This window comes from Podarcis filfolensis (genome assembly GCF_964270895.1).
Source record: "Podarcis filfolensis genome assembly, chromosome: Z".
NCBI classification, from domain to species: domain Eukaryota; kingdom Metazoa; phylum Chordata; class Lepidosauria; order Squamata; family Lacertidae; genus Podarcis; species Podarcis filfolensis.
Genome location: NC_139617.1, coordinates 47084471 through 47098064, shown reverse-complemented (window position 1 = coordinate 47098064; position 13594 = coordinate 47084471). Strand labels below are relative to the sequence as shown.

Genomic DNA, 13594 nt, shown 5'->3' with positions numbered 1-13594 from the left:
GAATACATTCAAATAGAGGGCTGCCATCTGACAGCCTTTCAAAATAGAAACCTGTCATTGCAAAGTAGGACACATGGTTACCTTATGAACACATCATAGTAAGCTGCAGTTAATGGTTTACTGTCAATGTGCAAATGGGTTCCTCTTCCTCTTCACTTCTCCTCTAGTGCAAGCAGGGACAACAAACCACAAGCCTTTTTGTCCAGGGACTATGATTTGTTTTGCTCAAAGAAACCAAGACCAAACCTTGGCTTTACATCTTGGGGCTTATCCACACTTACTTTTCCTCTATGCTTTCCAGGCAGTTTGTGCTTTAGAACTCCATATCTGAGTGCCCTTTTTTGCTCTACTTCCCCCACGAAAAGCCACTCTTTAAAGCTGAATCCAGCAACTCACAGAAAACCTGAAAGAGCACCCAGACATGGAGCTTCAAAGCGCAGACCTATGCTTGGAAAAGAGTGAACAAACGGTGAGTGTGGAGAAGCCCTCGGCTATGTGGCGGGAAACAAGCCACAGTCCTCAGTTGAGACCAAATGTTAATTCAGGGACTATGGCTTATTTCCCCCTCCTCGTGCTAGGAGAGGATGCAGGGGCCATTGGCATGGTCATGGCAAACCACTAGCTGTAGCGTTACCACAACTTGCAAAGAGTGTCATAGACTCATGTAGCTAGACATGTTGATGGTGGTGTTGCTGTTGCAGAATGAGAGGCAGTAGTTGTGCAATTGTCTTCACAAGAAAGAAAGAAAGAAAGAAAGAAAGAAAGAAAGAAAGAAAATCAGTCAGTTTAGCAGTTGTGTTGGTCTTTGTAGTACTCCGTTTTCCTCGTGGAACACAGATGGTTCATGCTAAAAGATTTTTCAGACTGTAGTTTGCTGCAGGCTGATTGTTTCTTGGTGTAGTGACAATGCACCTCCCAAGTACGGCACTCTCATTCTCTCTGTCTCTGTCTCTCTCTCACACACAAACACATATTAAATCCAGGATATGAATTCCAGATGCACCTTTGCTTCCAGATACTCACTGTTGTTTTTTAAAATGCTATTAACTCAATTGTTTGTTGATTGCAATCCTCTTTTTTTTGTTTGATCTACTCAGTCTTTGCTACGGAGTGGGGTCTAAACACGGTTGTGTGTACTGCAGATTTTTAAAAAAACTGTGCCAAAGCAACACAGGTACCATGCAAAGATAAGCTGAACTCTTTAGCCTGTATGGCATATGTCAGGGAATGACAATTTCTGCATACTTAATTCGTGTAAAGGAGAGTGGCATGTGGTCCTGAAACCACATTTGATGAGCACAGGAAATGCTGATATAACTCCTCTGAGATTTTGCTGGATATTACCAACACATTTTCAAATCTATTTTGGTAGTCGTATGAGGCAGAAATTTCCTTTGACAAAATGAAAACTGAGTTGTGAGGTTGGGGGTTCCCTGCACTTGCACTGAATTACAGAGTACACAGAGCCCTGTTTATCCCCACCATCAAGAATGGAAAAACTGGGGCTCCCAGATGTCTGTTGTTCTTGAGATGTTCCTCTTATTTTATTCTGGAACACCATAGCCCTTGATTCTGGTCTTTTGTAATGTCTTTTTAATACTCACCTTGCAACCCAATAAGACTTCCCCTTCCAAGTCTTGCTGAATGGTGTGTACCTTCCTGACTTCAGACTTGGACCTCTTACTATGATTTGTTTTCTGATGTCTGGCAAAGGCATCAGAGGTTTTGATGCTCTTCACTGCAGCCCTATAGATCTCTGCCCTAGAGCCTTCCTCATGTGTTCTTGGCAGAGGATATATGAGCTAAGATAAGCAAGTTTTTGCCTTCTTGGTCTGGCTCTTTCTCCTGTTTTTAAGCAGGTCTCAGTTTGCTGGCGTACGTTCATCCTCCATAGAGGATATCCAAGCAGCTGTTGAGCCGGCCCTGCTGTTTGATATGCTGCTATGTTTGTGTGTGTAATGCCATTCTCTTCTTATCCACTGAGTCAGCTGCTGGCATGCGTAACAATGATACGTTTTTATAACACAGGTGATCCGCAAGGGCTGGCTCACCATCAACAACATTGGCATCATGAAGGGTGGCTCCAAAGAGTACTGGTTCGTCCTGACGGCTGAGAACCTCTCATGGTACAAGGATGATGAGGTAAGAACTCTCTGTTGTTGTTTTCTGTTCCTTCTGAATTGCCATCAAGGGGACTTCTGCTGGTTAATTGTTAAGTTGTACTGTATTTTGTATTTTTAAGAAATACATTTTATTGTCAAGGGGAGTTGGTTTTTACTGGATATTGTAAGCAGCTTTGTGGAGGAAGTTCCTCAAAAAGAGGGGTTACACATTTTAAAATAAAGAATCTTGACGGCTCATTGGATCCACTTTTGGAGTCCGCAAAATTCAGCAGCAGCACCATATATTGTTGTAGCTTATCAGACACTTCAGGTCTTATGAACTTACCCTGAGTTCTCCCCCTTCCATTTCACCCCAAAGCAGTCTGTGGGCCAGTTATGATAATCTTGAACTCACTACTTTGACATTACATGGTGAAGTCAATTTCTGCTTGAATGTACAGTGTTGTGAGCTGGTTGTGTGAATTGCTATGCCTCTGAACTTCCTCTCTCTAACCTACTTCTGGAAGTCTTGTGAGGAGTTACCAACTTGGAATTGGAAGTTGTGTTAAAATAGTTATGTGACATGCTCAGCACACAGTAAAGTGAACTAACCGACTTCAGCACAACAGGAATGAGTTGAAAAGGGAGGCGTCAATCATATCAGGATAGGTGGAAGACTCCACTGGCACCTAAAATTATTGGGTCTGGCAACTGCATTTTTGAAGAGGGCAGTATTATCTCACTCTCACTAGTGTGCTCACGTCTTCATCTCTCCCTTCCTTTAAACTTGACTTCTAGACATTCTTGCGGGTAAGTTTTGAAAACATTTTTGCATTATACTGTACATATGCTGTTGTTGTTTTTTTAAAAATGTTTATTGCCATTTCTGAATTATTTAAAAAATAGGGTCAAATTTCTGATTGCCCTAGGGGGTGCTTAGCAGGCCCATTTTAAAATTGTCAGAGGTAACCCTCCTTAGAATTCATCGTTGGGCAAAAGGTTCATTCTGCAATTGGGAAAGCAGGGTCTTCCTTTTCGGAATCCTTTCCCCTCTGGTAGTGACTTTTATCTCATTTTGGCACCAGCTTAAAACATATTTATTTACCCAGGCACTTGTGGGGTTCTATTTTCCCCCCAGTCCATGGGAGAGAGATGTTCCGTAGCTTTAGAGCAGCTTTATGATTGTATGTTAACTGTAATATATTTAACCTCTTTCAGTTGTTTTGTGAATTGTGCTATTTTCACTTGTTTAAGTTTTATGTTATTGCATCCCCTCAGTAGATGATCAGAGGGCTAGATTTTTTATTTTATTTTTAATAAGGTAAAATACAGATATATTTGCACACACATGGGAGAGAGGGAGGGAGGGAAATTCAGCCACAAATGGACTATGCAATGGTTTGAAGTAGCTAGTGCATCTCATGATTTCAAAATGTATAGCGAGTCTTTAGCGAGCAAGAGAGAAAAGTATTGTTTTGAATGAGCAATAATGTCTGCTTCTGCAAGGCAAATTCCCTAGCCAAATCCTGTCTAATAAATCAGATTGGAATGTGTAGAAAATAAATCAGACTCTAACAAGGATTTCCTCTGTCTAGCTTAGGTTTGTAGGTTTGGGGGTTTGAAATCAGACTGAGGGTTCCTTTTACTACAAAGGTTTCGTTTTACTATAAAGCGATCAAATAGCAGCCCTTCAGATAGGTTACCTACCTACTTGAGTCTCTCATCTGTCAGGATCTGGGCATCAGAGTTCAAAGAAATGCCACCCAACCAATCAGGAAGGGGTTTGAGGGCAGCTGAAAGGGTGGTAATGGCAGTTTTAGGGAGAAAAGAAGATAAAGGCTGGGAGATATGTTGATGGTTCTATAGTAAGGTTGGGGGAGAAACTAGATTTGGTTTGCATTTTAAAGCTGCACGTTATGAGAACTAAAACACAGCCATCCAATATTTGCACTTTCCTGAACTTCTCCAACCAAGTAACAGGCACAGAAATGTGCATACCCCAACGAAGTGGGCCTTTAAGAGAGCGTGACATACAAATGTATGATTATAGAGATTGTTTGTTTGTTTGCAGAAAATGTGCATATTCAGCAAGCATGTACAGTTGCAATCGAAATTATTCGACTCCCATGGCAAATCAGGTTTATTATCAAAATATACAGGGATTCCATTCCGGGGATAATAGTGAGACTGGAGAAGCCAGTATAAGTTGCAATTTCAGCTGAATTTGGGGGAACCACTTGAAGCACCTGTTGTGTTGAGCTATTTCAATGGCTTTTCTTTGATTTGCTCATTGCAAACTACTGAAAGTCTGTAAATTTCACCCGGTAAAACTGCTGTTGATCTTTAACATGGTGCAATGCTCTTAGCTTCTTTTGCCAAGTAAAAATGCACCTGTTCCCATTGCAGGACCCTCCAAGGAACTGAAATAGATGAGTGCACTGCCTTCACACATGATGGTGTACTTATTCCTGCCTCCTCCCCCAAATCCATTTAGGTAAATAAAACATCATGTATGAAATGGCCCCTAGCTACCTTTCCAGTTCTGCCTGATGAAAAGGGAGTAATGGGGAGAGCGGCCTCTCCCTTGTAACCCGAGTACTATGTTTCCAGATGTTCCTTATTTCAAACCACATGGATTTATCATAAAGGTTAGCTGCATTTCAGACCAACAGTGTGCTATTGTACACAATGAATGGCCCTTATTTCTGGTTAAGCAGCTCCTGAGACAGCACCCCTTCCTTCTGAGATCTTCACCCATCCATCAGATGGGCAAGCATGAATTAGTAGCACTTTGGTCATCAAAGGTATTGCAGTATCAATCACTCACCCCGTTGCTGCCGACACAAAGCTTCCAAGACAGCATATGTCTGTCAAATTGATAGGCCCTTGCTGTCCATCCACCTCAGAGTTAGGCGTGAAGGCAGGAGAGTGTGAGAGACACAAACATTGGGTTTCGATGTCAAATTGACCTCTGCATCTGGATTCCAGAGGTGTCCAGAATCCCCCAGTTACTCAGAGGTGATGGGAATGACTGCAGTTCAGAAACATAAGCCATTTTAACTAGTTCCAGCTGCAGGGCTTGGGGCTGAAGTGTGTGGGGATAGCAGTTCCTTTTAATCCTTGGGTGAGGGCAGCCCTCGGGCTGAATACCAGCTGCAGATTTGTATTGTTTCCCTTCTGGATGGATGGCGAGAGGCAGCATTGCCCAATTAAGGCAGCTACCTGCCAGCCACCATCCCTTGAATAAATGCAGGGAGACCCAAGTGCTGATGGGGCAGGAGCTGAGCAGAAGAAAGGGGCCTTTGTTTCAACCAGAGTGGAAGGGAAAGGGGGAACATGTTTTTATTTCTGCCCCTCCCGCTCCACTTCAGCACCATATCCCTACACCCACACACCCCTCCTCTTTCATAGGTCCCACTCCTTGGCCTCTTTGGAGGGAAACATAAGCAGTTTTCACTTGGAAGCAAAGCAGTATATTTTAGTAGGAATTTATAGAGAGCCCTAGGATTTTATTTTTTTTGCAGATCATGTCTTTCAGCTTGTTGGCTTTACAATGAAGGGTGCTCCTGGGTGCCAGCTGTCTCCAGTGTTCATGGAGAGTGCCATAACCTCTGGCATTTCACAGGTGAAAACAGAACACATTTGTAACACCCCTGCCTGATCTTATTACCATTGCCCAAGGACTTGCCACCACCGTCACATCGCTGAAGGCTCCCTACTCAGTCTGCCGTTGTAGAGTTCAGAAAAGGCCAAGCAAAATGATCAAGGGGATGGAGAGACTCCCTTATGAGGGAAGGTGGCAGCATTTGGGACATTTTAGTTTAGAGAAAAGGCAAGGAAGAGTCAACATGATAGGAGTTTGCCAAATTTTGCGTAGTATGGAGAAAACGGAGAGAGAAAAGTATTTCTCCACCTCTTATAAGGGGGAGAACTTGTGGGCATCAAATGAAGCTGAAGGTTGGAAGGTTGAGGACAGATGTCCTTCACATAGTGCATGAATAAACTATGGAACTCTTTCCTACAGGAAGCAGCGATAGCCGCCAGCTTAAAGGTAAAGGGACCCCTGACCATTAGGTCCAGTCATGGCCAACTCTGGGGTTGCGATGCTCATCTCACTTTATTGGCCGAGGGAGCTGGTGTACAGCTTCCGGGTCATGTGGCCAGCATGACTAAGCCACTTCTGGCGAACCAGATCAGCACACGGAAACACTGTTTACCTTCCCGCTGGAGCGGTACCTATTTATCTACTTGCACTTTGACGTGCTTTCAAACTGCTAGGTTGGCAGGAGCAGGGACCGAGCAACGGGAGCTCACCCCGTCGCAGTGATTCGAACCGCCGACCTTCTGATCGGCAAGCCCTAGGCTTTGTGGTTTAACCCACAGCGATGACTTTAAAAGAGGATTGGACAAATTTCACGGAGGACGCGACTATCAGTGGCCACTAGCCACAATAGCTGTGCTCTGCCTCCCCAGTTGGAGGCAGGAAGTGCTTCTGAATAGTGCTGCCGGAAACCCCAGGCGGGTGGGGAGTGTTCTTGTGCTTGGGCTTGGCTTGGCTTGCAGGTTCCCCACAAATATCTAGTTGACCACAGTCAACTGTGCTGGACTAGAAGGGCCATTGGCAGTGCTTTTTTTTTCAAGGGGGTACCAGCAACTTTCCCCCAACCTATGTTTAAAGGATGGCACTTACTGTGACCACTTCATGGTTAGTACCAGCACCATTTTTTAATTATTATTTTTTTTAAAGCACTGGCCATTGGCACGATCCAGCTGGCTCTCCTTACGCTCTTGCTGTGTTCAGTTACTCTCCAATATAGTTGTCTGGTCTCCACTGATTTAAAAGCCAGGGTGATGAGTTTAAGAATTACCAGAAAAGGCTGTATGACCTACAATATGTGGTCAACTGTTTGAAATACAGTGAAACCTTGGTTGTCAAATGTAATCCGTTCCGGAAGACCGTTCAACCATGGGTAGGCAAACTAAGGCCAGGGGCCATATCCAACCCAATTGCCTTCTAAATCCGGCCTGCAGACAGTCCGGGAATCAGTGTGTTTTTACATGAGTAGAATGTGTCCTTTTATTTGAAATGCATCTCTGGGTTATTTGTGGGGCATAGGAATTCGTTCTCCCCACCCCCCCAAAAAAAATATATAGTCAGGCCCCCCACAAGGTCTGAGGGACAGTAGACTCTGCCCCTGCTGAAAAACGTTCAACAACCAAGGAGCAAAGGGCTGTCAGCAAAGTGATTGGGTAAAATTGAGAAATGTGCCTCGGAAGCCATTCGACTTCCGAGGTGTGTTCGAAAATGGGAACATTCACTTCCGGGTTCCGAAGTGTTCGGTTTCTGAAGCATTTGACAACCAAGGTTCCACTGTATAACCCAGGATCTTCAGGGTGTAAAATGGCAGTCTGTGCACTGCCAGGGAGTACCTTAGGGTTCATAACTATGCATTTTCATGTATACATGTTAGAGACTAGATACACACAGAGAGAGAGAATGACTGGATCAGGCTGATATGGAACACACTGAGATCAATGGGTATAGGGCAGTATAATAAATGGATAGATAGGTTTTGGTCTGTGTCAGTTTCACGTGTTCATTCATAAAACTGTTCAGCCCAGCCTCTATATTAATATGTAATTTTTAAAGAAATCTGCAGAAAAATTAAATTCATTTATAGATATGTATTTTATCACAAAGTATATATTTAATCTTGGTGCATGCATTTCTAAATTCCAAAATAAGATTTTTTTAAAAAAATGGATTTGATACTTTTCTTTGAGCTGAAAACAATATTGCAAAATTCGGTCAACTTCAAATTCTGAAAAATAACTGTGTCTTGATCTGTACATTAGCCCAGGAGCTATAGATCTAACATCTAGGTTAAATTACTGCAGTGCATTCTATGTGGGGTTGCCTCTGGAGACAGTTCAGAAACTTCAACGGGTGCAGAATTCAGCAGCCAGGTTCCTCGCTGGGGCAAGACAGTTTGAGCATATAACGCCAACCCTGGCTGCCAATTAGTTTCTGGGCCTATAAAGCCTTAAATGGCTTAAGAACACAATACTGCAAGGACAGTCTCCACATATGACCCGGACCCTGCAATTATAATCTGAGGCCCTTCTTCGTGTGCCTCCTCTGCAAGAGGTCTGCAGGGCGGCAACATGAGAACGGGCCTTTTCTGCAGTGGCTCCCTGTTTGTGGAATACTGTGCCCAGGAAGTCAGAAAGACAGGTATATACTTAGGCGCCAGTCATAAACATCTTCTCGCAGGCCTTTGCTTAATTAAAAAATTTATAGCCTTTTAAACAATGTGGGGGTGTACTGTTGTTATTGATTGTTATTATGGTATGCATTTTTGTGTTTTTATATTGTAAGCCGCCCTGTGATCTTCAAAGGAAGGGTGGCATTGAAAGAATAATAATAATAGGGACGCGGGTGGCGCTGTGGTCTAAACCACAGAGCCTAGGGCTTGCCGATCAGAAGGTTGGTGGTTCGAATCCCCGCGACGGGGTGAGCTCCCATTGTTCAGTCCCAGCTCCTGCCCACCTAGCAGTTTGAAAGCACGTCAAAGTGCAAGTAAATAAATAGGTACCACTCCGGTGGGAAGGTAAACGGCGTTTCCGTGTGCTGCTCTGGTTTGCCAGAAGCGGCTTAGTCATGCTGGCCACATGACCTGGAAGCTGTCTGCGGACAAACGCCGGCTCCCTCGGCCTATAGAGCGAGATGAGTGTGCAACCCCAGAGTCATCTGCAACTGGACCTAACGGTCAGGGGTACCTTTACCTTTTTAATAATAATAATAATAATAATAATATCAGGTTAGTTTGTTTTGGAATCCCCCTCCACCCAATTTAATACCCAGCCTAATGGAGTTCAAAGGCTTTTCCTTATTGTTTTTTAAATTAACGTATTGAGGATTCAGTGAATTATCTCTTGAGGGCTATGTGCATTTGTATGTGTGTGTGCACACACGCACAATAGGGGGCTTGAACCCCCCTCCCACATCCCCTCTTTCGTAAGGTTATGTTGTGCTTTTTTTGTCCCAACCTCTCTGTGGCGGCTAAACCAAAGGGCTGCTTTTTTCTGCACAAGAGAAGCAGAGCAAGTTTGGCCATTGAGTCAAGCAAGGTACCTCTGTTGCTTGAGAGTAGCCCAGCCTATTCCCACCCCGTTGCAGTGGAGCTGGGCAACCAGACTAGGTGGTGAAAACATCTGGGCCCCATTAGCAAAATACCCGGCCTTTTCCCGCAAAAGCTGCCTTGTTCTCTCTCTCTCCCCCCCCCCCACCGCCCCCGCTGAAGGAAATGGTTGGAATGTAAAAGGGTCTTAAAGGGGCGAAGGTCTTAGCATAGATGGGGTTCTTGCCTGATGTGAAGGGAGTGGCTGATGGTGTGTAATGGGGAAATGGATGGGGTTAGACTTGCCTTACACTGCCCTACGTCCAAGAGCCCCTCTTATTTTTGGATTCTCTTGCTGTTTTCCTTTGTCAGCCTCCCAACGGGCTGGATCCCTGATCTGTGGAGAGCCATAGTGCAGTAGTTTGCTGAAGCAATAGTTTCAGCTTGGAACTGATTGCTTCCAGTGGGTTGGCCAAGTGGGGTACTGGGGTGGTGACCTCACCTGCCCATTTGTTTCTCTTCATGAGATGCCCCCAGTATCCAGTGGGGCTGTTTTATAAGGGGCTCTTAGACCAATCCTGCCAGCAGCAGCACATTGTAAAAGGAGACTGCTTAACGCCAGGACTCTGCAGTGTCACCTGGGGTCCCAGTCCTATGCAGACCAACCTGGGACTAAGCCCAATTGAACCTAGATGGATTTACTTCCAAGGAAACTTGCATAGGATTGCAGTGCACCACGTGTTATGATACTCCGCTCCTCTTTCAAGGCAAATCCATTTCAAATGCTACCAGACTGTTCTCTCTTCCTCAAGGCTTTCTGAAAGAATGCAGTAAGCTGCTAGTAGAGGACAGGACGCGAATGGCGCTGTGGGTTAAACCACAGAGCCTAGGACTTGCCAATCAGAAGGTCGGCGGTTCGAATCCTCGCGACGGGGTGAGCTCCTGTTGCTCAGTCCCTGCTCCTGCCAACCTAGCAGTTTGAAAGCACGTCAAAGTGCAAGTAGATAAATAGGTACTGCTCCAGCGGGGGGGGGGGGAGGTAAACGGCGTTTCCGTGCGCTGCTCTGGTTCACCAGAAGCAGCTTAGTCATGCTGGCCACATGACCCGGAAGCTGTACGCCGGCTCCCTCGGCCAACAAAGCGAGATGAGCGCCGTAACCCCAGAGTTGGTCACGACTGGACTTAATGGTCAGACGTCCCTTTACCTTTACCTAGAGGACAGGAACTTTTGCAAGAGCTGTATGTGAGTTCTGTGGTAGAGATTATTGGGAAAGGGATTGAAAATAAAACTGCCTGTATCACAGTGCCTTCAAACAAACTTATGGGGAGGCCATGGTTGTAATACTGCTCACAGTTCTGGTTGCTGTGTCTCAAGCAGGGGGCTGTAGAGCAGGAGAAGATGTAGAAAAGGGCAACCAGATATGGTCACGGGGCCGAAACAACTCACCTGGGAGAAAAGTTTGCAAGATTTGTTTGTGACACAGTGTATGGTGTGGATAAAGTGAAATTTTCCTCCCTCTCTCATAACACTAGAACTTGGGGCCCAGTGAAAATCTGGCATTTTGCATGGAAAAGTGGGATATTTTTTTTTAAAAAAAGCATTCCATTCATATAAATTTAACAAATAATTTGTTGTTGTTGTTTTATTTTATACTCCACATTTCCCCAGAGCCAGGACTCAAGGCATGCTTACAAAAGTTAAAACAAACACAGATAAAACATAGAAAGCTAAAATACAATTGTTAGAAAACAATTAAACTATAATGGAATAAAAATCATTTAAAAACAAATCTATTAAATTACAGATAGTAAAAATAGAACAACACATTTAAAAGCAGTCAGGTCCCACATTCCTGCCAGAATAAAGCCACCTTTACCTGCTGGCAGAAGGACAGCAAGGAGGGAGCCGGTCTGGCTTCTCCAGGGAGGGAGTTCCAGAGCCTGGGAGCAGCCACCACTGAGAAGGCCTCTCCCGCGTCCCCACCAAACATAAGTAAATCAGTTGGATTGAAAATCGGGACAGTATTCCTTCACACAACGTGTAATTAATTGATAGCACACACTGCCACAAGAAGTGGTAACGGCTACCAGCTTGCTTTGGGTTTAGGGGCAGTTTGCTTCTGAGCAATAGGCAGTGGGGTGCAGCTCTCTAGATGTTGTTGGACTACAGCTCCCATCATCCCTGACCACTGGCCATAATTATCCCACTGCTCAGAAAATGTGTGTGTTTGTCGGTGGGGACAAAACATTTGTAAATTGTGTTTATTTTATGTAGGGGGGAAAATTGTATACTGCTTAATTTAAAAAATGCAGTGCCTGCAAAATAATACAAAATAATTATCGATAATAAAAACAGGAAAACTTTAAAAACAGCTGTGCATAACAAAATTATGTGCTAAAATAAAAAAGTATTCAAACAGTACAGGTAGCCCCCCAGACACCAATGAAATTGCGTACAGTTGAAACCCATTGAAAAAGCCTGCAAACACCCCATTTTGCCCCTGCCCCTGTTCCTCCGTTTTAGTGACGTTTCAGTGACGCCTTTATGATGTTTCTGGATCACTTCCAGATTCAGCACAATGTGCGTATACACAGTCGTGCACATATTGAACGCACGTAAATGGAGGGGCTGCCTGTACAGTGAGGGTGCCTGCCTAGGATGATAGGCAGAGAGGTTGATGGGCAGAGAAGAAGAGGGATATGCTAGCTGATTCATCCCAGTGACCTCTCTGACTCAGCCTTTTGCTTGTTATTAATCTTCAGTGTCTGTTGAACAGTAGTGCTAGTTGCCACTGATGAATCTTCCATAGATGTGCACAATTATTATTATTATTTTAAGCCCATCACCAACATTTTCTCTAGTCTAAGTTGCCCCACTTAACCAGGGGGCAAACCACATTGAATTAAATGGGACTTACTTCTGAGTGCATAAGGGTTGCACCCTTTTAGGAATACTATAATAGACAGTCCACTACTTCCAGCACATGGCCGAAATATTGGGAAATTTTGGAACAAGAGGGAGATAGACTAAAACTGCAGAGTTTTGAGAAACTAAAAAACAAAGTGCGAGATTGGCTTCATTACTATCAGATAATGGAGGCATATAATTTGGACAAGAAAATTGGCTTCCAGGTGGAAAAATCAAAATTAGAAACAGAACTGTTAGAACCCAAAACTAAGATTTTGTCAAGGATGTATAACTTGCTGTTGAAATGGAATACTCAGGATGAAACGGTGAAATCTGCTATGATTAAATGGGCACAAGATGTCGGACATAACATTATGTTTGCTGACTGGGAACAGTTGTGGACCACCGGTATGAAATTTACAGCATGTAATGCCTTAAGAGAGAATATTATGAAAATGATATACAGGTGGTACATGACACCAGTCAAGCTTGCAAAAATATATCACTTGCCCGATAATAAATGTTGGAAATGTAAAGAAACTGAAGGTACATTCTTTCACCTTTGGTGGACGTGCCCAAGAATTATTATTATTATTTTAAGCCCATCACCAACGTTTTCTCTAGTCTAAGTTGCCCCACTTAACCAGGGGGCAAACCACATTGAATTAAATGGGACTTACTTCTGAGTGCATAAGGGTTGCACCCTTTTAGGAATACTATAATAGACAGTCCACTACTTCCAGCACATGGCTGGAAGGGAGTAGGCACTGATCCGTCCTTTTTCCTACTCTCTAACCTTTTCTGACTGGTGCTTAAGGCATGTTAATGGGCAGTTGCTAATCCATATTAAACGGGCTTAAGAAGATGATGTGTGAATGACTAAGAAGGGTGGACATTTTACCCTTCTGCATAATAGCCACATTCATCAAGCATCTGTTTGATTTCTTGGAGTTTTTAACCTATGTTTTGTCTCTGCATTGAGTCGGTATGCATCTGTGCCTTGGCCTGCCATCACTGAAACCCTCTGAGGCGGAGTGGGGTTAGGCATATTTTTGTAGGAATCTCTGTTTTGTGACTTTCTCCTGGGGCTTAATTTCTTCAGGAAATTCTGCAGCTGAAGCCAGCCCCTCCGTATTGGAAACTCTTAATAATAATAATAATAATAATAATAATAATAATAATAATTATTATTATTATTATTATTATTATTATTATTATTATTTATATCCCACCCTCCCTGGCCAGAGCTGGGCTCAGGGCAGCTAACAACAGTAAAAATTACAGTAAAAACATAATAGGGAGGGGGAACCAATTTAAAATACAGGTTAAAATGCAATTCAAAATGCAGCTGCTGGATGTTTGAAGGTCTGGTGTGACTACCAAGCAGTACAGTGGTATGTCGAGTTACAAACGCTTCAGGTTACAAACTCCACTAAGCTGGAAGAGTTACCTCAAGTTGAGGA

At 43.8% G+C, this 13594-nt stretch overlaps 1 protein-coding gene across 22 annotated transcripts in view; it reads left to right on the top strand.

The window, feature by feature from the left end:
* The window catches only part of DNM1 (dynamin 1), a 133550-nt gene that overhangs the window by 78670 nt on the left and 41286 nt on the right, over positions 1 to 13594 (top strand). For 12 of the 22 annotated variants that reach the window (XR_014544050.1, XR_014544051.1, XR_014544052.1 and 9 more), the window contains 2 exons: positions 2029 to 2142; positions 2901 to 2912. Coding sequence is in view for 18 of the 22 variants with exons in the window: in XM_083597264.1 (XP_083453390.1) it covers positions 2029 to 2142; positions 2901 to 2912 (126 nt within the window). In the remaining 4 variants the exon portion in view is untranslated. The remainder of the gene's footprint in view (positions 1 to 2028; positions 2143 to 2900; positions 2913 to 13594) is intronic. The other 10 variants (XM_083597274.1, XM_083597265.1, XM_083597271.1 and 7 more) reach the window with 1 other exon arrangement.